Source organism: Ambystoma mexicanum, chromosome 2p (genome assembly GCF_040938575.1).
Source record: "Ambystoma mexicanum isolate Mex_15411 chromosome 2p, UKY_AmexF1_1, whole genome shotgun sequence".
In the NCBI taxonomy this organism is placed as follows: Eukaryota; Metazoa; Chordata; class Amphibia; order Caudata; family Ambystomatidae; genus Ambystoma; species Ambystoma mexicanum.
The window spans coordinates 353,801,836-353,826,906 of record NC_090923.1 but is presented as its reverse complement, the minus strand read 5'-3'; the positions used below and the strand labels follow the sequence as shown (position 1 = coordinate 353,826,906).

General features: G+C 46.8%; 1 protein-coding gene across 14 annotated transcripts in view; it reads right to left on the bottom strand.

Annotated features, from left to right (window-relative positions):
- The window catches only part of MAGI1 (membrane associated guanylate kinase, WW and PDZ domain containing 1), a 1,848,723-nt gene that overhangs the window by 145,593 nt on the left and 1,678,059 nt on the right, over positions 1 to 25,071 (bottom strand). For 7 of the 14 annotated variants that reach the window (XM_069643703.1, XM_069643698.1, XM_069643702.1 and 4 more), the window contains 2 exons: positions 21,755 to 22,057; positions 19,322 to 19,525 (listed from right to left, as the gene is read on the bottom strand). In XM_069643703.1, the coding sequence (XP_069499804.1) occupies positions 19,322 to 19,525; positions 21,755 to 22,057 (507 nt within the window). The remainder of the gene's footprint in view (positions 1 to 19,321; positions 19,526 to 21,754; positions 22,058 to 25,071) is intronic. The other 7 variants (XM_069643699.1, XM_069643701.1, XM_069643693.1 and 4 more) reach the window with 3 other exon arrangements.

Genomic DNA, 25,071 nt, shown 5'->3' with positions numbered 1-25,071 from the left:
AAATGCTTCCAATTATGGCCATAGTACTTTAGAGTTGACGACACCATGGCTTTGGCAAGGCCTTCCCTGCAGTACGCTTGCAACTCAACCTCCAAACTCTAAGGCTGCAGGAGCCATGCCCCCATAATCAGTGATCCCGAGTCGTGATGAAGGATTGCGCCTCCCTCTCTGGTGAGCTGATCTGAAGAACCGGCAACTTGACTGGAGGGGACGCGGACAGGCTGAGCAGGTCTGGATCCCAAATCTGCCTGGACCATGCCAGGGCGATGAGCATTATCTTACATCAACACTGAGTGCGTTGATGACACGTAGCAGTAGAGGAAATGAAGGGAAAGCATACAGAAACAGACTTTCCCAAGGGAAGGAGAACGCGTCACCCAAGCTCCTTGGTTGGTGGAATCAGCTGGCAAACTTCTGGCATTTGGAGTTTGCCGCCATGGCAAAAAGATTTATCGGGGGTCTGCCCCATTTGAAGAACAGGCAGTCCACCTGATGCTGACGAAGTTCCTACTCATGGCAGGATAACAGCTCCCTGATAGAGTCTGTGATGGTGTTCTTGATGCATGCCAGGTAGAGAGGAACAAGGAACATCCCCTGTCCGATAGCCCGGTGCCACAAGTCCTGAGCTTCCTTGGAGTCCTGTGGCTCGAGTGCCCCCTTGCTTCCTGATGTAGAACATGGTGGTGGTGTAGTCTGTCAAGATCCTCACCACCTTGCCCTTCACAGATGGTAGGAAAGACCCGAGAGCCCAGAACACTGCCCGTAGCTCCAGAACGTTGATGTGCAAATCCTTCTCCTCTGGAAGCCACAGACCACTGGCGTGTAGACATTCGGTATGAGCCACACAACCTTCCAGCGAGGCGTCTGTGGTGACCGTCTCCTGGTATGGTGGGGTTTGAAATCCCATCCCCTGGGCGATGTGAGAGCACCCACCACTCTATCGCCCGCCGGAACACTTCAGTGAGAGGGATCTTGTCCGCAAAACTCCCTGACACTTGTATCTAACGTGCATCCAATAATTCCTCTCGGGGTCGCATCTGCAACCTACAGAGATGGATGAGGTAAATGGACAACATGCCCAGCAACGAGACTCCTCGGAGGGTGACGCCAAGCAAGACAGTGTGTGGAGTCTGGCGCTGAGTAACAGCGAGTTCTGCAATGGTGTCAAGCACAACTATGGATAGTTTACAGAGAATCCCAGCTCCATCATAAGTCGGATGGTCTCCTTCGTGTGCTCATCGACCAGAACTCAAGAGCGGGCACATATCAGCTAATCGTCCAGGTATGGATATACGTGTATCCCGGCGGACGCAGATGGGCCGCCACCGGGGCCAGGCATTTTGTAAACACTCTTGGTGCCGATTCAAGCCGAATGATAGGGCCTTGAAATGGTAGTGCTGGCCTTGCACCACAAACCGTATGATCTTTCTTCGTTTCCTGTGGATGGGGACATGGAAGTAGGCATCTTCTAGGTCCAACGACTTCAAAAAATTCACCTTCCTCCATTTGGCCGAGCACGTACTGCAACCTGACCATCCTATCGCACCCCCACAACCCACAAGGACTCCATTTCCCCCCTGGGCGCTCGTTCACCAAGGCTGCTACCCATTGTAGTTCACAAGTACTTTGCTTCACATTCAGGTGATCGCCACCACTGACTAATCGCCTATTTTATGGCACTGATTTAATATGTCATCATTGTACTGTATATGAGGCTTGTCATCCTATATTGCATACTAAACCCAATGCGATTGTTTGAGCAACGTTGCTAGCACTGTTTCTTTGTTGCTTCTTAGTACGTTAGCGTTGTACCCCATAGGCTACCTGCCCTCAAATAATGCAGTACACTGTTAGGCTTGTACTTCAACTATGTATGGTAGCCCCCTGTCCTCAGATAATATACTGTTAGCAGTGCATCTTATCCACGCATATTAGCACTGTTCCTCTAAGGCTACCTGTCATTTATTAGTGCATTATGCTATTAGCATTACATCATATACATGTATGGTATCATTGTCCGTTAATATTGCATTACGCTGTTAGCATCGTATTTTATGTTTGTATGGTAGCATTAGGCCTCATAAGCTCCTGGTCTTCTGATAATATACTATACTGTGAGCACTATATCTTACTTGCATAGATTGTGTTAGCATTGTACCTCATAGGCTGTCCGCCCACTCACCGCGTATACTATACTAAAAAATGTGACGGTACTATCCTTCTCTGTCCAACTTAACACTGAGCCCCAACTAACCTGCTCTCATGACCAGCTTGTTATACTTATACAGGCACAGCAGTATTAGATGAAATATCTTGTGCGCTGAGATATCTTGTGCGCTGAACCTGGAGTGTCATACCTTGACCAAGGGATAACCTCCTGCAACAGTTCTACACAATACTCTAGAGGCACTTTCACCAATTAAACTATCACATGGACCACCCATCTGTAACAGAAGTATCAACAACTTACACAGGAGGTACCTTCTTCCCCTTGGGTAATGGCTTATCCAAACCAGGCTGCTTCCGCCACTACCCGCTCGTCTGTCCCAACCCCTTTTTTACCCACCACCACTCCATTCCCTCCACTACACAACCATGAGACCCGCTATAGCCCAATGAGAAATATGCCACCTATGGGTACTACAAAGCCCATTGAGCATGCGCATCCCCTACAACACGAAATCTCCCCCATATGACACCTGGGCCTGTAGTGGAACACCGCGCACAACATGCCTCAGGTCCAGACTTCCACCACCAAATAAAAGGCAACCTATCTTCGGCGCAGCCAGACAAATAAGACTTGCATCACGCCTCAATCACCATCATGGCCATAGACCCTTGCAAACTCACCTTTGTAATGTTCATCGACCAAACCTAGTCATCCAACCTAAGCAACTAGCCAAAGTTTTGCCCACTCCTCGGACCGCTCTAATTTGCTTGGTGGAGGTGTGGCCATAATTGCCAAATCAAACCTTGAACTTCAACAATGTCCTCTAGACACCCTGGAAGGTTACGAAATGCTACTCCTTAAATTCACCTCTGACCCTAAAACTATGACCAACCTCCTGGTTGTGTATAGAGCACCTAACCATTCCAACCACCCAAAAACGGACATCCCACTGCTTGTCACGCCATACCTGAAACCCAACACCAAGTTCATTATGCTAGGAGACTAACTTCGGTTTGAATGACGACGCTGACCAGAAAGCCAAAGTTTTCTACTCAACCCTATCTGATTTTTTCCCAACGAGTGTCCTCCCTCACACATGACAAGGGTAGAAAGTTAGATTGGATTCTTACACTAAATGTCTGCCTATCCAGAGAATCCACATCAACCATAAATTGGTCGGATCACCATCCAATCTGTTTCAACCTAATTTTACAAAATAACCCCACCAGCCTACCGCCCACTCGGTGCCCTATTGAAATTAGAAACACCCAGAATCTTACAGGTGAGGAGCCATCACCGGTCTTGACGAAAGCACTATCCACCCAGAAGCCAGCCAACTTTGACCCCAAACTATATCGCTGATATGTATCACAAACTGTCTTACCATTAAAATACCCAAATCGGCTAAACGCTTAAACATTTGGTTCAATGAGGAGCTTGTAGAGCTCCGGCGCAACAAAAGGGCACTAGAACATACGTACAAAAAATTCCGAACCGCTGATTCTACCAACTCCTTCATAGAAGCCAACCTAAATTATAATTTTGTCACGCCTTGAAACACTTGTGTATAGGCGCTTTTAAATGCCATATCATATCATAAAGCTGCCATTATAACACACAAAGACAATGCCCTTAACACCTGCAGAAAAAATGCAGCCTCCAATTCTCAAGAACTTTTTACAATTCTTAGAGAACTGGAAAATCCTGTCCCCACCAACGCTCCCACCAACACAAGTAAAAAATAGTGCACCACCATTCAGAGCGCAATCACCTCCAAAATAATCATGCTCCAGGAAAAATGTTTAGCCAAAAGAAAAATACTAGCCAACAAAAGCACCTCACTCCCATCGACCAATACCAACCTTCAAAGTAAGCCAACCCAATTCAAATTCGCAAAGGTTAGCCAGAAACAGGTCCAGGATACCAAAGCCAAGCTAAAATCATCAAAATGAAAAGGAGACCACTTCCCAGCCAAATTAGTTAAAATCTGTGCGCCAACACTCACTCCTGTCATCACCAATTTTGTTAACGCTTCATTCTCGACAAATACTGTCTCAGCCAACACCAAAGAAGCATGGGTCAAAAAACCTTCACTCGACCCCACAGTACCTACTAACTACCGCCCCATAACCACTGTTCCCTTCCTTCTAAAAATAAATAATAAAATTGCCTACTCACAAATTCGGACCCACCTGGAACAGAATCACCTCCTCGGTGCCAGACAGCCAGGCTTTCGGCCTAACCATAGCACCGAAACGGCCCTTCTGGATCTTAAAATTCAAATGGACGAGGTAAGAGATGCCGGCAAAATGTGCATTTTGCCATTATAAAACTTGTCAGCTGTGTTTGATTTGGTGGCCCATGACAGTCTCTGCAATACACTGGCAGAAAACATCCACTTCTCACAAGAAGCCACACTCTGGGTCAAATTCTTTCCATCAGAACGGACCTCTAGAGTTTCAATAGGTAAGGAAGCCGCTGACCCCATCCCGGTCCACATAGGGATACCACAAGGCTCATGTCTCTCGCCGACCCTATACAATGCCTACACAACTATTTGCTGCTCTCGACGCCATGGGTGTCATCTACACGAATTCCGCTGATGACACCCAGATTCTTATCCCCATCACGGGCAACCTTGAACTAGATACAATCACAGTAAACAAAGTATTGCCAACATCCAAACAGATGACCACATACAGCCTATGCCTCAATACTGAAAAGACGGAGATCCTCCAAAATCAAATCTCTCCACTCCCGAGTATTCATCCATCATTATGGATGGCAATCCTGCAAAGATCCTCAAACATGTTAAAACGCTGGGCATCTACTTAGATACCAACCTTACAATGACCAAACGGATCAATGTCATCTCATCTGCCACCTCCTATACAGCTAAACCCATTGCTTTAAGTGAGCAATTCCTAACTCCACAAAACTGCATTACACTTGCTTTCGCGCTCATTTTGTCTAAATTAGACTAATGTAATGTTCTATTGCTAGGAACCTCCAATACTAACCTAGCTAAGCTCCAATTACTGCAAAACAAAGCATTGCGAGCCGCCCTCGGCAAAACAAAAAAAATCTGACCACATCTCCATTATGAGGAGGGAAGTACACTGGCTTCCAGTGAAAGATAGAACTATCTTAAAAACTCTCAGAATTACTCACAATTGCCTGACCAAGACCGTGCCCTCCTACCTCAACAACGCCATCACCTATACTAAGGCCAACAGGACACAGATCCAACAACAGCTCCAAACTCTTTTCCACGATTCAAATCCATCAGAGCAGGCAGATGTAGCTTTCCAGTGATGCTGCCCAAAACCTGGCACTCCCTCCCATTCCTTACCAGAAATGAACCCTCCCACCTGCAATGGCATGGTCCAACGCCACCTCCCCTTCCTGAAAGAGGAGAGCTTCCATCTTGTCATCGGGGAGGAATTCCAGGAATGGGCTCAGCTTGTACCAAAGCTCCCGGATGTATTGGGCCAAGATAGCCAGAGCATTAGCCATCTTGATCATGGATGCCGCCGTGTAAATGACACTATTCCCTTTGTCGTCCGGGAGCCGGGTTAGTCAAACGTTTCCTTATGGCAGCATCAAGTCCAGCGACAGTTGGTGACCTCAAGCAGAGTGCGGCACCCTATATTTCTTCTCCAACATGTTTTGCTTGTTTGTAGCCTTGCACAAGTTCTTCATGAGGGCTAGGGCTTTCCTGCCAAATGTCGTCCTGAAAGAGCACTGCCATGATCCTCTTCCTCTTGGACTCTCGTCGCTGATACAAGAAGCTCCCTTTCCTGGTTTACTCGGGCACCCGCTAGAACAGCTCAGAGGCCCTGGAGATCGAGTGGAATGATCCCATCTCGTCTGGTGGAGAGACAATGAGGGACGTCCAGGTGCAGTGATTCATTGGCTGGCGGGACGAATCCCTCATCTTCGTTGGTTCCCGTGGCCGTATCCGTGTGCATATCCAGGTCTACAGGTGGAGTCTGGGCCTGACGTGGTGGAAGATGCGGAGGTGTCGGATGACTCTTCTTACGCAGAGGTTGATCAGGGGCCTGCGGCACCACAGGTGTCAGTGCTGGGGGCAACCTCTGCTGGATCTCCATCACCAGGGTGTGGAGAGTCGACAGGATGTCCATGGATATGTCCCTTGGTTGCGAAGGGAACAATGGCTCGCTAGGCCACTGTTATCCTCTTGGGCCGTATGGACGGACTCTTGGTCGTCTTTGTTAGTGGATGAGATGTCCATCGTTTCAATTCCAACCTTGGAGGGCTGTTTTGGGCAAGCCTCCCTGCCCCCCCGCTTTTCCAGCCCAAGGGTTTTTAACAGGGCCAACCAGGGTTGCTTGCAGCCTTTGCTGCCGGCTCGGCGACTGTCGCACCTTGGAGGTAGGGATACCCTTTGGGCCGTAGGAGCCACCCTTGTTGGATCGGCACCCACCGCCGCCGTGGCGGTCACAGCAGGTGTTGAACGTAGTGGTCGTGAGCCTGCTTGGCCTGCGCAGCCTTCTTCTGTTCTTCCGGCCTAGGCTTTTCCGTTTTCTCCCGTAGCTTGGCCAGGGTGGATTACTTCCTCTGAGAAGCAGCTCGATGGCAGGCTGGCTATGGTGGCGCCCGGCGATAGTGATTGCGGCCCATCCAACCGGAGACCCACATCAGTGGCGAACCCGGTGGTATCTGACTTGCGGTTCTTGGCCTTATCTTGGACCTCCCCACACCCCTAAATCCCCAAGGATGGGGCGACCTCAAAGGACTTTGATCTCTTCCCAGAAGGAGACCGCTCTTTGGAGCAGCCGGTCCTGGGTGAGGCATGACCTTGCTCAGAGCACGGGGCAGCAGCCTTGTTTGAATTGAGCCATGCCACCAGCCTGCTATGCCTGTCTTCCATGGTCTTCTTCGAGAAGTCCAGGCCTATCTGGCACCCCACTTCGTTGTGGTCCGAGTGCAGGCAGTAAAGACATTGCAGATGTTTGTCCTCCACGAAGACGTTCTATAGCCCGCATCTGGTGCAGCGCCTGAAGTGGGTCCTTCCCTTCTTTTTCTCCTTCGTCATGGTCGGAGGGCGCGAAGTAGGCTCAAGGCGGCCTTCCAAAAACTTCGACGAATCTTCACCCTTGAGGGTTGCAAAGCTTCACCGACATTGGGTCCATGTTGCCAGCCGATGAGGAAAGAGCACATGGGCTCTGGTGGAAACAAAAATCAAACCTTTCTGCGTAAAAAGCAGTGCTAGGCAACCTGTTCGCTTGAGGGGAGTCTGTTCCAGAGGTACGGGTCAATTCCTTCTTTTGAGCCTTGCCACCTCCCATGGTTGTGTAATGTTGTACTGCTGTGTATTGGTTATGCATGAGCATGTGAATCCATGTCAGAACCCATGCTGGCAAAGGTTACTTACATGCACCTATTGTACTCCAGCATGGGTCTGGCATGGATTCACATGCGAACCCCTCTCTCTGGCCCCTCTGCGTCTCTTCTTGGTCATACTGCCACTTTATGTGCTTACCAAATCTGAAGATGGTTTCCATAGGTGGGACTTAGGGTGAGAACTGTCATTGGATGGGGGCAGTATAACCCAGAAGACTGATTGGTTTAGAGGAGAAGGGAATAGTTTCTTACCTGTAACTCCATTTCTCCAGCATTGGTATCTTTCATGGATTCACATGCTTAGAATATTCCCCGTCGTCAGGCTGGGAATCCCCGGTACATTATATATAGACCCTTTCCCGTAGGAAAACTTTTTCGATGCTTATGCGTCCTATCCACCTTGTTTTGTATCATGCGTGCCCGCACCGTCAGGACGTCATGATATAAATACAGGCCCCGCCCCCGCGCTCCCTCAGATTTCGGCCCCCAAAGTAGTGGGGGAACCGGTTTGCATGTTCAGGGGGAGGCAGGTGGGCGCATGTGAATCCATGAAAGATACCAATGCTGGAGAAATGGAGTTACAGGTAAGAAACTATTCCCTTCTCCAGCATTGGATCTTTCATGGATTCACATGCTTAGAATAGATTACATAGCAGTACACCCCCAAGAGAGGAGGCGTGCATGCAACCCCATATACTTTCTTCGCAGAGCCCGTTCCCTATGATCATGTATACATTAGTAATCGTTAACATAGGAAAACGAACCACATACAGTCATAAATTCCACAGGATACCACCCCTAGTCGGGGCTTACCTTATTGGAATAGGTGTCGGAGCACCGCCTGTCCCATCTTGGTATCATCGGCATGTTGCTGCGACAGGCAGTAATGGCGGGTAAAAGTGTGTGTAGCCGCCCAGGTAGCCGCCATGCAGATGTCCCCCAGAGGGACTCCGGCCCACAGTGCCGTCGACGATGCCGCTGCTCTAGTTGAATGAGCTCTTGGCCGTCGTAGAAGAGGCTTCCCTGCCCTGGAATGGCAGTACGAAATGGTAGATGACACCCATCTTGACAGTCCTTGCTTAGAAATGGCTTTTCCTCTAGCACCCAAACCATAGGCCACGAACAGTTGTCTTGTTTCTCTGAATGGTTGCGTACGATGAAGATAAAATTTGAGAGCCCTTTTTACATCCAATGTGTGTAACGTGCGCTCCGCTACTGAGCATGGCTCCGGAAAGAACGTAGGCAACACGATAGAGGAGTGTTTATGGAACACCGAAGGAGCTTTCGGTATGAACTGTGGGTTAGTGGCAAGGGCTACCTTGTTCTTGAAAAATCGTAAGTACGGTGGGTCTACCATTAGAGCCTGAACTTCCGAAATACGTCGGGCTGAAGTGATGGCCACCAGGAAGGCCAATTTCCACGACAAAAACTTTAGAGACGATGATGACATTGGCTCAAAAGGAGGCTTCATAAGAGACGTTAAGACCAGATTGAGGCTCCACTCCGGTGGAAATTTCTTCTCTGGAGGGAAACTCCGAAAGAGGCCTTTAAGGAAGTGCTTAATCAGGCGGTCGCTGAACAATGGTGTTGAATGCCGTCGACGAGTAAACCTGGAAATGGCGGCCAGGTGTACTTTTATTGACGATACCGATAGGCCCTTTTGAGCTAAGAACAGCAAGTATGGCAGGAGCTGTTCCGGCTTAATCGATTGCGGGGCCAACCCTGGTTGATCCTCACACCACTGACAGAAACTTCTCCATTTGTACTTGTATGAGGCGTTTGTGGAAGGCGCTCTTGCCGCTTGCAGGATACGCCGACAGTCCTCCGGAATCGTTAGCCGACCGAATTCGGCGAAGTCAGGAGCCAGGCCGTCAACTTGAGGCTGTCCGGGTTGTGATGCCAAACTACACCCTCCTGTCGAGACAGAAGGTCGGGGGTCTTCTGGAATCTCATCGGTTCCGCCACGGCTAAGTGCAGCAGGTCTGAAAACCACACCTGTCTGGCCCAGTACGGGGCCACCAGAATTACTCGACATGGGTACCTGAGGATCCATTGCAACGTCCTCCGGACAAGGGGAAATGGAGGGAATGCGTACAGGAATTTGTTCGACCATGGGAAGGAGAACGCATCCCCCAGTGAGCCCTGCTGAGGCCATCTGCTTGCGTACTGATGGCATTTCCTGTTGTTCTTCGTCGCGAACAAATCTATGGAAGGATGTCCCCATTTCTTGAATACTTGCTGTAGTTGTTGGTCGTTCAGCACCCATTCGTGAACTTCGTTCATTTCTCTGCTGAGGGCATCGGCTTCCACATTTCTCACACCTGGAAGGTGGAACGCCAAGATTTGCATGTTGTGTTGTAGGGCCCAATGCCAGATTTTCTGTGCCTCCGTCGATAGGGACCTGGAACGTGTCCCTCCTTGTTTTCTCAAGTAGAACATCGTAGTGGTGTTGTCCGTCATGACACGCACCACCGAGTCCCTCAGTTGAGGAAGAAAAGATTTCAGAGCCCATCTCACTGCTCTCAGTTCTAGCAGGTTGATATGCAGGGAGGACTCCTGCAACGACCACTGGCCTTGTACCTGTAACGTATCCAGGTGAGCTCCCCATCCGCTCAGCGATGCATCCGTCACCACTGTCTTCTGGAACTCCGGTTCCACCAGAGGCATTCCTTTCGTTAGATGAGTAGAAACTCTCCACCAACAGAGTGCTTGTACCAGTTGTTCGTCGATGATCAGTCTGTCGGACCAGCGACCTTGGCTCTGCGCCCAACGGTCCGCTAGAAATTCCTGGCAGGGTCTCATAAACAGACGGCAGTTGTTTATCAGCGGAATGCAGGATGACATGGTCCCTAGCAGGGACATGTATTTGCGCACCGACACCCTGGTACCGCATCTCCATTCCGATGCCTTGCTTTGTAGCTTCTGTATTCTTTCGCTGGATGGTCTTACCAGACTTGTGTGCGTATGAAACTCCGCTCCTAGGAAGACCAAGGTCCTCGAAGGCTCTACGGAGGACTTGCTGAAGTTTATCGCGAAGCCCAGTTCCTGTAAGAGGGACATCGTGGCCCCCAGACTTTTTCGTGTTTGTTCCCTGGACGAGCCTCTGACCAGCCAGTCGTCTAGATAGGGATAGACATGGTGACCGTCCTTCCTTAAATGGGCCGCTATGGGGGCCAAGCACTTGGTGAACGTCCTGGGGGAGGACTTGAGACCGAACGGGAGGACCTTGAACTGAAAATGCTTTCGCCCGACGACGAACCTTAAATATCTCCTGTGTCGTGGGCGTATTGGGATGTGAAAATAGGCGTCTTGAAGGTCTAGTGACGCCAGATAATCCATGGGTTGCACCGACCTGATAACCTCCTGGAGCTTTAGCATTTTGAACTTTAGGCTCTTTAGCCATTTGTTGAGCACCCTCAGGTCGAGAATGGGCCTCCATTTTCCATTTGGCTTCTTGACAACGAAGAACCGGGAATAAACTCCGTGTCCTTCCTGTGCCACAGGAACTCTCTCTACCGCTCCTTTTCGCAACATAAGCGCCGCCTCTTGTCGTAGGATTCGGAGGTGGGGCTGGGTCGAAAATACAGGCGCAAGACGTGGAGGCTTGTCTTTGAATTGTAGCGCATGACCCATGCGAATCGTGTCTAGAACCCATCGATCTGTGGTGATGCATTTCCATTGGTCGAAGTGATGAGACTCGTCCCCCCAGGACGTTCCGAAGGCCGTCATTGGTTGCTGGTTTGCTTGTTCTTCGTCGACAAGGGACCCGAGCCTCGCCGCCTGGAAGCTTGATAGTCTCTGCTTCTACGTGCCGATTGGGATGCTCGTCTGAACCCTTGTGAAGAGTACGAGGGCCTGTTAAATCCCCAATCCCTCGAGGCTCCAAAGCGGGAGTTTCCAGAAGCACCCCTAAAGGGGCGAAAAGAGCGAAAGTTTCTACCCGTTTGGAGGGCGCCGAGGGACCTAGCGGTATCCGTGTCTTCCTTCATCCCCTTCAACGCTTCGTCAACCTTTTCGCCAAACAGGTGTTCCCCTTCACATGGCATGTCAAGGACTTTGTACTGGACTTCAGGACGGAAAGTAGTACATTTGAGCCACGCTTGTCGACGAAGTACTACGCCATGGTTGATTTGTTTGAATCCAGACTCTGCTAGGTCAACTGCAATATTAATTGCATGGTTCGAGGCCTCTTCGCCCTCCCGCAACAGTAACATGGCTGCTTTCCGGTGTTCATCTGGCAGGTGTTCTAGGATAGGGGCTAGTTTGTGCCACATTTCTCTATCGTATCGTGATACGATCGCTAAGGAATTGGCTGCTCTTACCGTCGTCGCACCGACCGAGAGCACCTTTTTTCCAAAGGCGTCCTGCCTCCTAGCCTCGCTTTCTGGTGGAGTTGAACATTTTTGCTGTACCCTGGCCTTCCTAGCCGCTGCCGCCGACACCACCGAGTCAGACAGAGGTTGTGATGTTGGACATTTTGGAGTGGACTCCAGAGCTTTAAACCTTTTCTCAATCCGCCCCTTTATAGCTGGCTCCGAAAACGGATGGCGCATCGTCTTGAGACCTTCCTGCCACACGTGGTCCAGAATTGGGATGGCAAATACCGATTTCCTCCTTTGACCCATATGGTCAAAAAGGAAGCCGTCTTTCTTCTGCTCCTCAGGAATCAAGCCGAACTCGGAACAAGCTTTTCCCATCATTGCATGGAAGGCTCCCACATCATCCGGGGGGGATGGCTGTGACTGGCTCCTCGTAGACTCTACCTCTACATCCGAATTCGATGTTGGGTCCCTCGAAGGTGACAGGGAGATGTCTGACCCTGAGTCGCCCAGTATAGAATCGGACTCCGACAACTCACCCTCCTCCTGTGCCCTCCTCCTGTGCTCCTCAGACTTTACTGCCTGAGGAGTCGATGGGTTTTTAGTCGTCGAGCGAACCGCACAAGTTTGCTCGTCGACAGGAGGTACGGAAAAAGGTGACGACGAAGTCCCAGGTTGAGGGATCTGCGTATCCAGCCGCTGCAGGAGCTTCTGAAGAGTATTAAGCACATCCAGAGACAAAACTGCCTGGGGGTTCAATAACGTTGATGATATAGGTACCATACCCCCACTCGCACTCGTCGACGTGGAAGGCCGCAAGCCTAAATCCGATGGCTGCAGAACCGTGCCACCTTCTCCTTCCACCGAGCAGGCCGTGTCTGGCTGCAGTAAGACCTCAGGGGGGATCGGGTCATAGACCTCTGGCAGCCAAGCCATAGACTGAGTCTCCGTCGACGAAGGAATCCCAACCGCTGCTGCCTGAACGGTAATAGGCATCGTCAATGACACCGAGGTCGACGAGCAAGTTGTCGTCGTCGAGCCCTTAGTCTTCGTCGCCGATTTCGATGCCGACTTCCCGGCTGAAACATCTCGACTCACAGAAGACCTGGGACGGTCCCCTGAGGAGGATTTTGACAGCGCTTGCCTCTCCGTCTTAGATGAGGAGGAGGAGGGCTTTTTATGTGATGAGGAGGACCCAGCATGCTTCCCCTTATGCTTGTCCTCAGCGCGGTTTTCTGCTGGCCGTACCTTTTTCGATGGAGGTTCCGACTTGCTCCTGGAGGCCGTGGAGCCAACTTCCGAAGCCGGGTAGGCACCCGCTCCGTCATTAAGCCAGTCAACCAGCCTTCTTTTACGGTCCTTAAGGGTTTTTTGGGAGAAACCCTGGCATATCTCACATGTATCCGCCGTGTGGTGCGGGTGGAGACAGTAGATACAAATCCATGTGGGCATCTCCTTCATAAACTTTTTGAGGCCACATGTCGCACAAGGGCGAAATAACGCTTTTCCAGACATATTCTCCAGAATTTGAACTTCGCCGAAGCGAAACAGAAAAAACAACCTAGTTTCCACTAGCAGTAATCACGAGGATCCCACTACTTTGAAAGACGGTTGAAATCTGAGGGAGCGCGGGGGCGGGCCTGTATTTATATCATGACGTCCTGACGGTGCGGGCACGCATGATACAAAACAAGGTGGATAGGACGCATAAGCGTCGAAAAAGTTTTCCTACGGGAAAGGGTCTATATATAATGTACCGGGGATTCCCAGCCTGACGACGGGGAATATTCTAAGCATGTGAATCCATGAAAGATCCAATGCTGGAGAAATACAGTTTTAAAGTGTAAGTGAAACTGGTTTTTCTTTTACCAAGGATTCCCAGCCTGACAACCGGGAATATTTATGAGCATGTAAATCCATGCCAGACCCCATGCTGGAGACCTCAGTGTTCCTCCAATTGCCAGACTCTGGCAATTTTAAAATGGTCATCCAGGTTAGCAAAGCAAAAAATAATTGAAGAAATAAAAAAAATAACCAACATTGATCCAAATCGGGGAAAGAGATTTGTATTTAATTTGTCAGTTTAAAATATTTATGATTATTTTAAATACCAAAATCATTTGTTCTCCTAAATTTGCACCAATTTCTCAGGTGCTAAAAAAAGATGACTTTGCTTTCTCAAACAAGAAGAAACTGTCTGATGAAAACATGCATTCCTAACACTTTGTTTAATCTGACATGGCCCTGGGTCCTTTATTATGATAGTGTTTTCAAATACATTTCCTCAAATTCTTCAGCAGTGGTGGTGTTCATGGTTGCATAAATACAATACATAAAATAACATCGGTCATCAATGTTTAATGAAATTACTACTAAAGGCAAATGATGGTCATTGCAGTCACTCATATCCATTCTGACAGTTTACAATTCAATGATCCGATTGGGCAGCTGACACAGATGATGAAAAACACCAGGGATTAAGCAATTATAAAAGCAAATAAGAATGTATGCCATTCATACATAATGTGATTAAACCAGTGATGTCATCACTTCCTCTCTGGGTAAACTCTTCCCATGTCGCCAGGGGAGAGCAGCCGCTACTTGATCCCAACACTGACAGTGACTGCCCAAGGGAAGACCACGTAGCAGGAGAGGACCCTCGCGGGAGGGAAGGAGACTTGCTAGAAAAAAACATGGTACCCCCTTTCCATTCAGCATAGAACATTCGTCTAAGCTCACCAACCTGTATAGCCTATTCTAGTATAGACGCAGACAAACCCCTATATAATGAGAACAGGGCTCCTTTTGTCAACTTCTGCCAAAATACGGAGACGAGGAAGAGCCGGAGAATAAGGCAGAGCGCAAAAGTCTTGGAACTAGAGATGTGCTCTAGTGGTTGGACGCAAACAATAGGTGCCGGGACATTTAACATTCCAACACCACAAAGTAAATGGAGATCCACGGTGCGCAATAGGGGTCAGGAAGCAGTCCAGCTACAGTAGGGGGCAGAAGAGCTCCTATTGGTGCTGTCACAAGAGTTCCAGCAAGGAAGAGTTTGCCACACAGACAGGCAGCAAGAGAAGCTGATTAGGATGTCCAGGGACGCAAACACGGCACGACAGGCGGTACGCCAGCAGAAGGAGGAGGAAGTTCTCTGCTGGAGAGATAAAAAGACGCAGAGAACACCACTGAGCTCAGAGAGGGGAAGTGGGACACTGAGGCGCTTCGAGGCGTAAACCGCTCAATGAGAGAAGGCAGAGACAATCCGAGGGCAAACCCGGCGAGGGAGCAGAGACGCTGAATACCTTTATAATGGAGACAGAAGAAAGGGAGCCAAAGAGGGAAGTGCTTTTGGAGCTATATTATAATAGACATTTCAAAAGCACCAACTAGATTAATAGAAAATACTAATTGCTATAGTAAATAGGTTCAATAGTGAATTATATGTTGGCTTATCTGAAAATCTTTCATCTGGAATGTTTTTAATCTGTTTATTTCAAGTCACAACTCAGCTGATATTGCACAAGTCACTTTATCGGGATGCAAATGTCACTCAAACAGATATTGATCCATTTTGTATATGTTTGAATAAAATGTATACTTCAAGAAATGCCACTGTATCCACACGTGCTCTTATACATAAAAGATACATCAATAAATAATTGAATATATCAATATTTGTGAAACAAGCTCAGTAACACTTATAGGTGTCGATGGAAACTGCTACAACATATTCTCAGAGGGGTCCATCAAGTAGGATTTGTGTATAGCCCAGAATTAACCTGTGATGGTTTCCCTTTGTCTGTCAAAGACCCAGTACCTGAAAGAACTGAATTGCAACATCTGTGGGAAGTCCTGGCAGGAAGGTAAACCAGTCAGCATGTTGCGAGTCAGGAGACCTGCCTCCAAAGTACCAAGTCAATACGCCCTGGCAGGAGAGTGTACCAGGCAATGTGACTGGCGAGTCGGGAGACCCGCACTGAAAGAGAAAACTGGGAAAGGCCTTGCAGAAGAGGATACCAGTCAGTGTGGTTGTTAGTCTGGAACCTGCACCCAATTTCAAAGAAGAGGATTACAAATAAGAGGTGACAGAGGAAAGATAGCCTCTTGAAAGTGTGTAAAACCCAGGGGAAGGAACCATAAACCCTTGAGCTGGAAAGGTGATTGTACTGTGGAGAACCAAGCAAGTCAAGGGGAGGAAAAGAACCCTTGAATGTGTGAAGTCTAGATGAAGGGAGCCTTACCCCCTGGATTGGATAGTGGCACCTTTCTGGGAAACAGTTGTGGTTAAAAGCTGAGAGGAAGATGAGACTCAGCAAAGGAACTCCCCTCCTGAGGGTTGTGAAACCTTGTGGAACTTTGATTATTTGCGCACCTTGTGAACTTTGTGTTGGAACATTGGAAAACCTACAGATGGCCAAGTGACAGACTTTTCCCTTTGCACATTTCTTTTAGTTTAGCTTGTAAGGGTCAGGGTAGTATTTTGGACGCAGGACAGAGAACTCTATTTTTGGACATTCTGACACTGACATTGTTTAGTTCGGCTGGGAAACACCACATAGTGCTAGGGCGAGATAGGTCTTTTTCCAACCCTACTTCTATTTGAATGAATATATATAGCAATCATCACAATGTCTCTCTGCCCAAGTCTTACTCCTGATTCATTACAATAGACAGACTTGTATCCACACCAGAAGCGTACATTAAAATGTCAGGATCGTGGGACAACATAAAACAGAGGTAAGCTCTCAACTAGACCCATACCTGTGTGAATCCCTATATTCTGGGGCTTTCACAGGCTTGCATTTCAAGAGGATACAGCAAAACTACAACCACAAGAAAGCCAATCATAAATTGCATTTGATCGGCCAAACATACCAGGCATGGGTCTAGGCTATAGCTATGGCAGAGCCAAACAGACAGATGTATTCGTTGCAGTACACTTGTTAGCATAATGCACATCAAATAAAAGAAGGTTATGCATCTGTATTGTTGTATACCTCTGGGAAATGCTTCTCGAAGCCAGGTCTGCGCTCAATAAATACCAATAAATACCAGAATAATAATAACGCTATCTGTAGGAGATAAAGATAACATATGCGCCATTCATTACCCTCACAGTGTGTGCCTCAGCCAAAAAGCCTCAATGAAGGCTCTCATGTTGGGAGACAAACTACCAGCATCAAGTTGGCTGTCAACATACAATCAAACACATTAGGTGCTCGGATGCAAGACTTCACTGACCCAAGCAAAGAAATGTAAGTTAAGGCAACCCACAGAGGCCCCAATTCCTGCCGCTGGACCCCACTAGAAGCATAAACGCTTCTAGCACCATTTGAGGTTCTAAAACCCCCCTAAAACTGGTCTCAAAAGTAATAAAAAGGAAGGACGTTGCCAGCAAAACACCACATTGCCAAGTAAAATCGTTGAGGGGAAGCAAGCGTTATGGAATGGATTAGGAGAACAGGGGCACAGTAAACCGGCCAACTGCAATGCTGCATGGAGAAATGCACACACATGCTGGATAAAAAGTGTGGGGAAGTCGGATAGGACATAGGAATTTCAAGATTACCAATAGAAGTCGGTCCTGTATGATGGTTATCTGGAATGGCAGCTTGAAATCCTTTAGCATTTTGTTCACACAGGTTAACTTTGAATGTAGAGGGGCAAGCTTTATTTTCCAAACCTTCTAACATCTTTAATTTCTGTTTGTTGAGGCTCCCCTTTGTGGAGTTTAAGATCACTTTATCACACAATCATGGATTAAGAAACTAGAGGACAGATGCTAGTAAATGTTCTTGCATTGGGGTTGGCATCCTCCAGATGGCAAGCAAGCCTTTTCCGCTAACCAAGCAGCTGTAAAAGACAAAATCACGCTAAGCCCTCAAAACCAAGACAAGCCGAGTGGAGTGCATACAACCTTCTTGCTAGATCTATTTAAAAAATGACAATGAACATCTTAGGTATTCTCCCATAACACTGCTCATCTTAGGCCATGATCACAGACCACATACAGTAGAGCAGGACCATTTTTGTCAGACCTGTTTTATATAAAATGGGAAAGCATCTCTCTCAAGACCTAGTGAGAGCTGTAGTCACCCAGTATTTGCAAAAAATATAAGTACTCTGAATCTCAGACTAATCCAGTACTGTTCCAAGGCACAAAGGGGCCTCTAAGCTACCTCATACATTGTAAAATAAAAGAAATATACATACATAAATAAAGCAGTTGCTTAAAAGGTTCCCAAAACGAAAACATAACATTCTATACGAGTCTACATTGGCAACTCCTGGTCAAATCGATGCAAAGAATCATCATGTATAATCGCTGATTGTGATGACTTAGTTGAGCAAGAACATTGCACATGTCAAACTTCATTAGTAAACAAAGATTTACATAAAACATTGCTTTTTATATAGAATGAGGTAAGTAGGAGAAACGGGTAGCAGTGTTGGGAGAAGAGATGGGCTTAATAATAGAGTGGGAATAATTCACAGCTAAGATCCGATCTGAAGACTAAGATAAGCAAGGTTGGAAGGATGATTGAAGGCATGTTGCACTACAAAGTCCCATACTCCATATGTACACTTTGGACCATTTCACCTTCAAGATTGGTCTCTCGTAGGACATGGATAGACTATGGGCCTCATTACGACTCAGGTGGTAGGGGGTTAACGGCGCCAGTGGAGCAAAGGACGTCCTTAGCGGGTCCCGCAAGCAGACCAGGATGCTAACAACGGGCCCGTCATTAACGGGCCCGTTGTTAGCATCCTCCCCATTCCCATTGAGCCCTATGGGGGCTCAAAAGGGAATGGGGATGTACTGGGTCCGGGTTCCTTGAATGGGGAAATACCGGGAACTCCAAGGTCGGAATGGCCTGGTATTTCCCCATTCAAGGAACCCGGACCCTAAAAGCGACATGGCTACCTCCATACTCAGAATGAGGCCCCATGTCCGTTTTTACAGTCTTAATATGTACACAGTTTTAAAACATTCCATATACCACTTCCTGATCCTAGCAGAAACCCAAACAAAAGAATATATATATATATATATATATTTATATACATACATACATACATACATACATACATACATACATACATACATACACACACATATAGCAAAGCAGGGGAAAGATAAGCAAGTGTAGCACAGAAGTGACAGAATTACTAAAAGGTTTCCGACTGCATTTGCTAAATAATGAATAGTGTTGCAGTTTTCTACATTTGAATTATATATTTGCTGCTGAAACTAAAGCATTCTGACTGGATACATGTATTGCAGGTGTAAAGGTTGCTGCGTCAATAGGACTCATCTACACATGTCTTTATTGGATACTAGCTGTTTTAGGACGACGGCTTGGTAGAGCAGGCCAGTAAACAAATAATGGGAGGGGTGAAGGACTATGAACACAATGCAAGCGGGACCAAGCAAGAAGGCGGTAAAGAATCTATACATTACCATCTCCAGGAATGATGCGCAGAGTAACTGTGTTCCCAGCTTCCTTGATTAAATTGACGATGTCTGAATGCGACTTGTTGGTGATGGAGCATCCATTCACAGCTAAGATCCGATCTCCAACTTTCAGTTTTCCACAGCGGTCTGCTGGACTGCCTTCGATTATCCGACCTATTTTGTGGGGCATGGCCACACATGCATTTCCTGCTTTTGTATACATTTTTTTTAAATTATGCAGTAATGTGTGGAAAGGGAAAGGAGAAACGGGTTAAAAAGGGAAAGAGAAGGTTATGGGTTAACCAATCAAGGCATTACGTGCACGTTATTAAAGGATAGTCATTGTTGAAAGTGATCAAAACATTGGCAAATCAAAAGCAAGTGTGCTACATTCTCCAAGGACCACCATCAGCATTCTGTGGGCCATGTGCTCTCCTCTTCATGGCCCAGCCAATGGAATATAGAAAAGGTTTTGACATTTCAGATGGACTCTGTGCATCAATGACTGTGTACACCCGGAAAAACTTGCAACCGATACTATTCTTGTGTAGAATAAGGCTACTAAGGGCCACATGACCGGGGTGCGTACGTGCAAAGCATGAGAAAAGATTTCAATCTGTCATGCTCATCACAGTCCATGCATTGATTGAACGGAATGCGATGTCCAAGTGCCAATTTGAATTTCTTCAACTGGTTACATGGGGAAAAGTGGGTGTTGCTGGCCGCCCTTTGAGACTACAGGTTTGGATAGGTTATCCAGATATGAAATGCATTCATTAAAGTCAATTTAGAGTATTTTTAAAGAATGTATACGGACACAATGCAATAGGTTTCCCAAGATAAAGAGAAAAGAAGCATTTGAGAGAACCAAGACGTAAACGTCTCGAAGACCCCCCCTTCCTGCTTGTCCACCAACCCTAAGGCATAGGTTTAAAAACTGTAATTCACTTCAGTTAGTCCCTCATACGCTATGAGCAAAATACAGTAAGAACATTTAGACATGTATAGTGCATTAGGACCAAAATGTCCTATGAGGGGACACTTGAGGGGAGAGAACATATTGCGTCATGCAGCACAAGCCTTGCCAATGTTTTGCTCTTTCTTTGCGCAGAAAGACAACCTCTTTGCATCAGCTAAGGGAGGAATCCATACTTAGCAGAGATGCACGAACAGGTAAGCAAGCGAGAATGGTTTCTTTCATTACCAATGAGAGAAATATTAGGAAAGCCACAACCCACCGGAGAATAAAAAGGTAGATAAAGAGCAGGTAAAAAGCAGGCATTGCAAAAGCAAAAAGGCAACAAAAAGCACAACACAGGAAATGCCCTTTAGGATCCCTGGCTGACCATGACACACAGAACATAACCGCATCCTTCCAATATCAGCAGCAAGGCAGGCAATTCATTAAAATCATTTATGGCAGCTATGGATTTAGGTTTACTGTCTTTGCCCGACTTGCGGCGACAATCACCCTTTGCAATTTAGCCGGACAATAAAGCGGGCAAACTAAGAGCAAAAACAGCCAGTAAAATGGCATAGGCTCAAATTTCAAAAATACCAGCCCTGCTGCAACAGTAGCATAAAGTCCCGATCTCTTCAGTGTGAGGAGCACCGAACAGCAAACCAATATAAAAAGGTGGCAAAGCAGGAGGCAAGTGAAATGCCGGAAAGAGAATGGCAAGGAGAGAAATCCCACAAGGGGACATTTCTACTGACCTTAAGAATTGAGTTAAGCAAAACTAACTTAAGGGTACAAACTGTACCGTGTCTGGTTGACAATCGGGTCAACGATATAATATGGTAGGGTGCACTAGTCACAAGCTTGATGGGCTGCCATCTGCTTTGAGCATGCATACTCCGACGTGGCCAGAGAAACGACCACCGGGAGCTTGGCAGATGATGCTCTATAGGTTTTGTAAAAGGTTTAAGATGTTCTTATAATAGCTGGATAACAAGACTCGTAGGCGAGAATGGCTTTAATTGTTAAATCACCATTCGAGTAACACATTTAAAGGACACAATTTCCAATAAATGTCTATATGTCAAAAAGGTGCCTCATTGGTAGTTCACTATTGAATACATATTACAATACTGTTGATGGTAATTCTGCCTATCCTCTCAAACCTTGTCCATTGCCAGCAGCATCTCCACCATGTGTGTGCCCACCACAGCACTCCAGGCTTCACAAAGGAATGCTACAGTTGCACATTAAAAAGATAATTATTCCCTCGCTCAACTCAACTACATAGGCAGCCCCTAGCAGATGCAATCATTCTACAATTAAGATGCTAATTATGTAAAGTAAGCCAAGTTTATGGGCAGTACTTATTAGATCGTTACTGAACACAATATATGAGCAGAGCCAAGCGCCCTAATAAATGTAGTCACTTCTAGACTTGTAATTACATCTGTTACTGCCACCTTTATTGCTCCACTTACCAAATGTTGTACCTGCTTCTGGCCTGCTAACTGATGACACAATGACAAATCCGAAGCCTTCACTCTCCCCTCTGTGGATTTCTACATCGTACGGCTGCACGACCGTGCTGACCAAGCCGCTCCCACCGCCACCGCCGCCGCTGCCAATCCCACTGGTGCTGCCGCTGCCCGAGCTCACGGTGTTCAAGGAGTTCTGGCTCCCCTGAGGAGTGCGCTTCTCCTCCGTCAAAGAAGCTGGCTGATTGCTGCTGTGATGGGACGAAGCCGGAGATGCTGGAACCTCATGTTCACCTTTATTTGGAACTGGAACAAGAGCAGTAAATCGTGACTTCTCCTAACAGGACAGCACATGCTCTAGATGAAACACAGTATGAATTATTTTATTTTCTTGTCCAGACTACATACATAGGATTGTTTGACTGTTTTTCAAAAAAGGGTGGTCACTGGGAAGGGGATCCAGGCAGTGCCCGGGCTCAGGATGGGCAGAAGGGGAGGAGTGGTCAACATGAAATTACAAGCTGAATTGTAGACCAAGTCTCTTGTACAAAAAACACATGAGGGGCACACATTACAAAGTTGGACATATATTTTGATAGCCAGGGCAAAATGCTTGTGGGAATAACAAAGTTCAGCGGTTCTCAAAATTGAATTAAAAGAAGAAAACGGTCCGTTATTTAATGAGGGAAGGGGATCTGAATGCGTGGCCTGCACTGCACCACTTGCTGTGGCTTAAGAAAATGGACATCAATACACTTACAAAGAACACATTAGGTGATAAATATTTCATTTTCAACTTGAAGTCAATTTCAAACCCATAACAACTTTGAACCGTAATTCACACGTATAACATAATTCAAAGGTATGTTGTAATTGTCATGAACCAAAGCATCACTTTTTTTGTTAATATTAAACACGGACCATGATGTGGCATCTGCTTTAAATGGAACATTGACCAATAGCTGAAAAGCCAGTAATGCATGGGGTTGAGAGGTCATGTGTATCAACTATGGGCTACATTACAGCCATATGTCGTCATTTCCATGAATTATAGCTTTAATTCATCCACTGCTGCATGGAAAATGAATAATTAAAACAGATTAGAGAAGCGTTTATTATATTCATACTTCATGCCATTGTGGTGCTCGGAGGAGGATTACCAACCACTGGTTCCTCTTTTGCCAAAACATCGACTACATTATAGGACCATTTTTTTCGTAGAACGCGACCAAGGTCCTCTGGGAACATGAGCATTGCTCATATGGGTTAGGGAGAATTCTCATAAATGTGCCAATTCCCTTCCCTGGAAAGAGTGCGAGCCTTTTTTCCTACTCTTTTGTGTATTTTGATGTGTGTTTACTCTTGTGTTCTTTGATTATGGAGTTTTAGACAACTCCATAGGCATCATCTTTTCATGCGTGTCACACAGCACCCTCAATGCAGTGACACAGGGAAGTCTTTTTTGGCTGTCCAAGGTTTAAACACCTTCTCTGGGATAAACTGCTGTTTCCCAGCGAATGTAAAGTTATATTGACTTTATTAGTCTTTTTAAATTCCTAGACCCATCTCTCACTATCCTACAATAGAGTGCTGGAGGGGTTACCTAGTATCCCCTATGTCTAGAAACTCATGTAGCAGTCAAATGCTACCCTTTCCTATCGAAATGGCTGGTGGAAGTGGTTTTACAACATACAACCATGATTTTTCCTGACCAGGAACACCGGTAGCTAAAAATCACGTGGGCCATGTTTTTCAAGATGGCGTCTGAGCACCCTTTGTTTAAAGAGGTCTCAGTCTTTTTTCACCATTTTTTTTTTTTAAAGGTCCTTCTAGAGTTTGTCTCTGCGTGCCAAACTAGGTTTGGTCCCTTTGTTTCTACGCCTTTGGTGGGCTTCAGAACTGAAGACCGCCTCTGGCGACCAAGTGTCTGGGGTGGGCAGAAGTGAGGGAGGTGCCCGAAACTCCCTGTGCTTAGTCTCCTAGGAGACTCAAATGCACTCTGGTGTGATTGGCTGGCTGCCTGTCCGGCAAGGACAGCCACCCTGCTGGGTGAGTGGCAGCTAGGCTGGAACGAACAGGAGAAAACTATTTAAAAGGCAAGTCTCTTGGACTGGAAGGCAGAGTCGACCACTGGAATGAAAGAACCGAAGACGAGCTGGAAGAGGTCGGCTGCTGCAACTACTGGACCATTGGTTTGCCCGGTGGAGCTTGCTGCAGGTCCGGATCGCCAAGTTCACCTCGACAGAGAATCCCTTCAAGGAAGACTTCCTCCTTTGAGTTGGTAGGACCAATCAACTCGTAAGTCACCTAGACACCATTCTCAGAGCTGGTTGTATTTTCCTCAGAGTGCTGCAGGAAACCGAATAACCAGGGAGAAGGACACCAGCTTGTGTGCTTCAAGACAGCTACCGGAATCAGAGAATTGCCAGTTTGCTAGCTTTGTGACCAGTCCCTGTGCAGTGCAAGAGTCCCCAAACGTCCTCCCTCTTGTCCCCATGACTGAGGATCAGGAACAGCGAGATCTGCAGGAACTGCCAGGAACAGAAGTCGTCAGCTGCATCTTTTTCTTCAAAATAAGGTACTGTGAAAACCCGACCAAGAGAACTTACCTCTCAACTAGAACATTTGTGGAACTTTGGCAACTTGCAGGTCTAGTCAGCTCGTGACCCAAACCTTTCTTCTGTGAACTACTTTCGAGAACCGTGGCAAAAACTTTTCCATTTAAATACCAGAACTGTTTTTACCTATACAAGACACTAGACCATTGACTTTGGCCTACCTATTGCATTTAATCAACTCCTCTGGTGAACTCAAACTATTTGCACTGTTTTAGAGTAACCGTAATATTCTTTTTATTAACTTATGCCTTTTTGCTCCTACTTCAACTGCTCTGAATGCCATTTTGCTACTCCTTCAAAGTCGTGTAAATGTTTCAGAACAGGTTAGTGTGAAGTATTGCAGTATGTTTTTGTGTGATATTGATTGCCTCCTTTTAGTAAATGTTTTCTAACTGACGGTAAATAAATTAAAGTGTTTAACCAAGAAACCTTTAGTATAAAAGTCTATCTGAATACTTGTAATTATAGACCTGTGTGTAACACCCTCACAAGCTCACATTCCCTCTTGAGATAAGCCTGGCTGCTCAGCTCGCTACCAAAAACTGTGTGGCACAGACTTATACCAAAGGTTGGTTTTGCTTACACGTGTAGTCCTAGTTGTGTGTAGTGGTCCCAAAGGGTACTGCATACAAACTTTACCTAACAGTATGCTAGGCCCAATTTTAATGAACATAGAGACTACAATGGCAAAACCCAATGTCC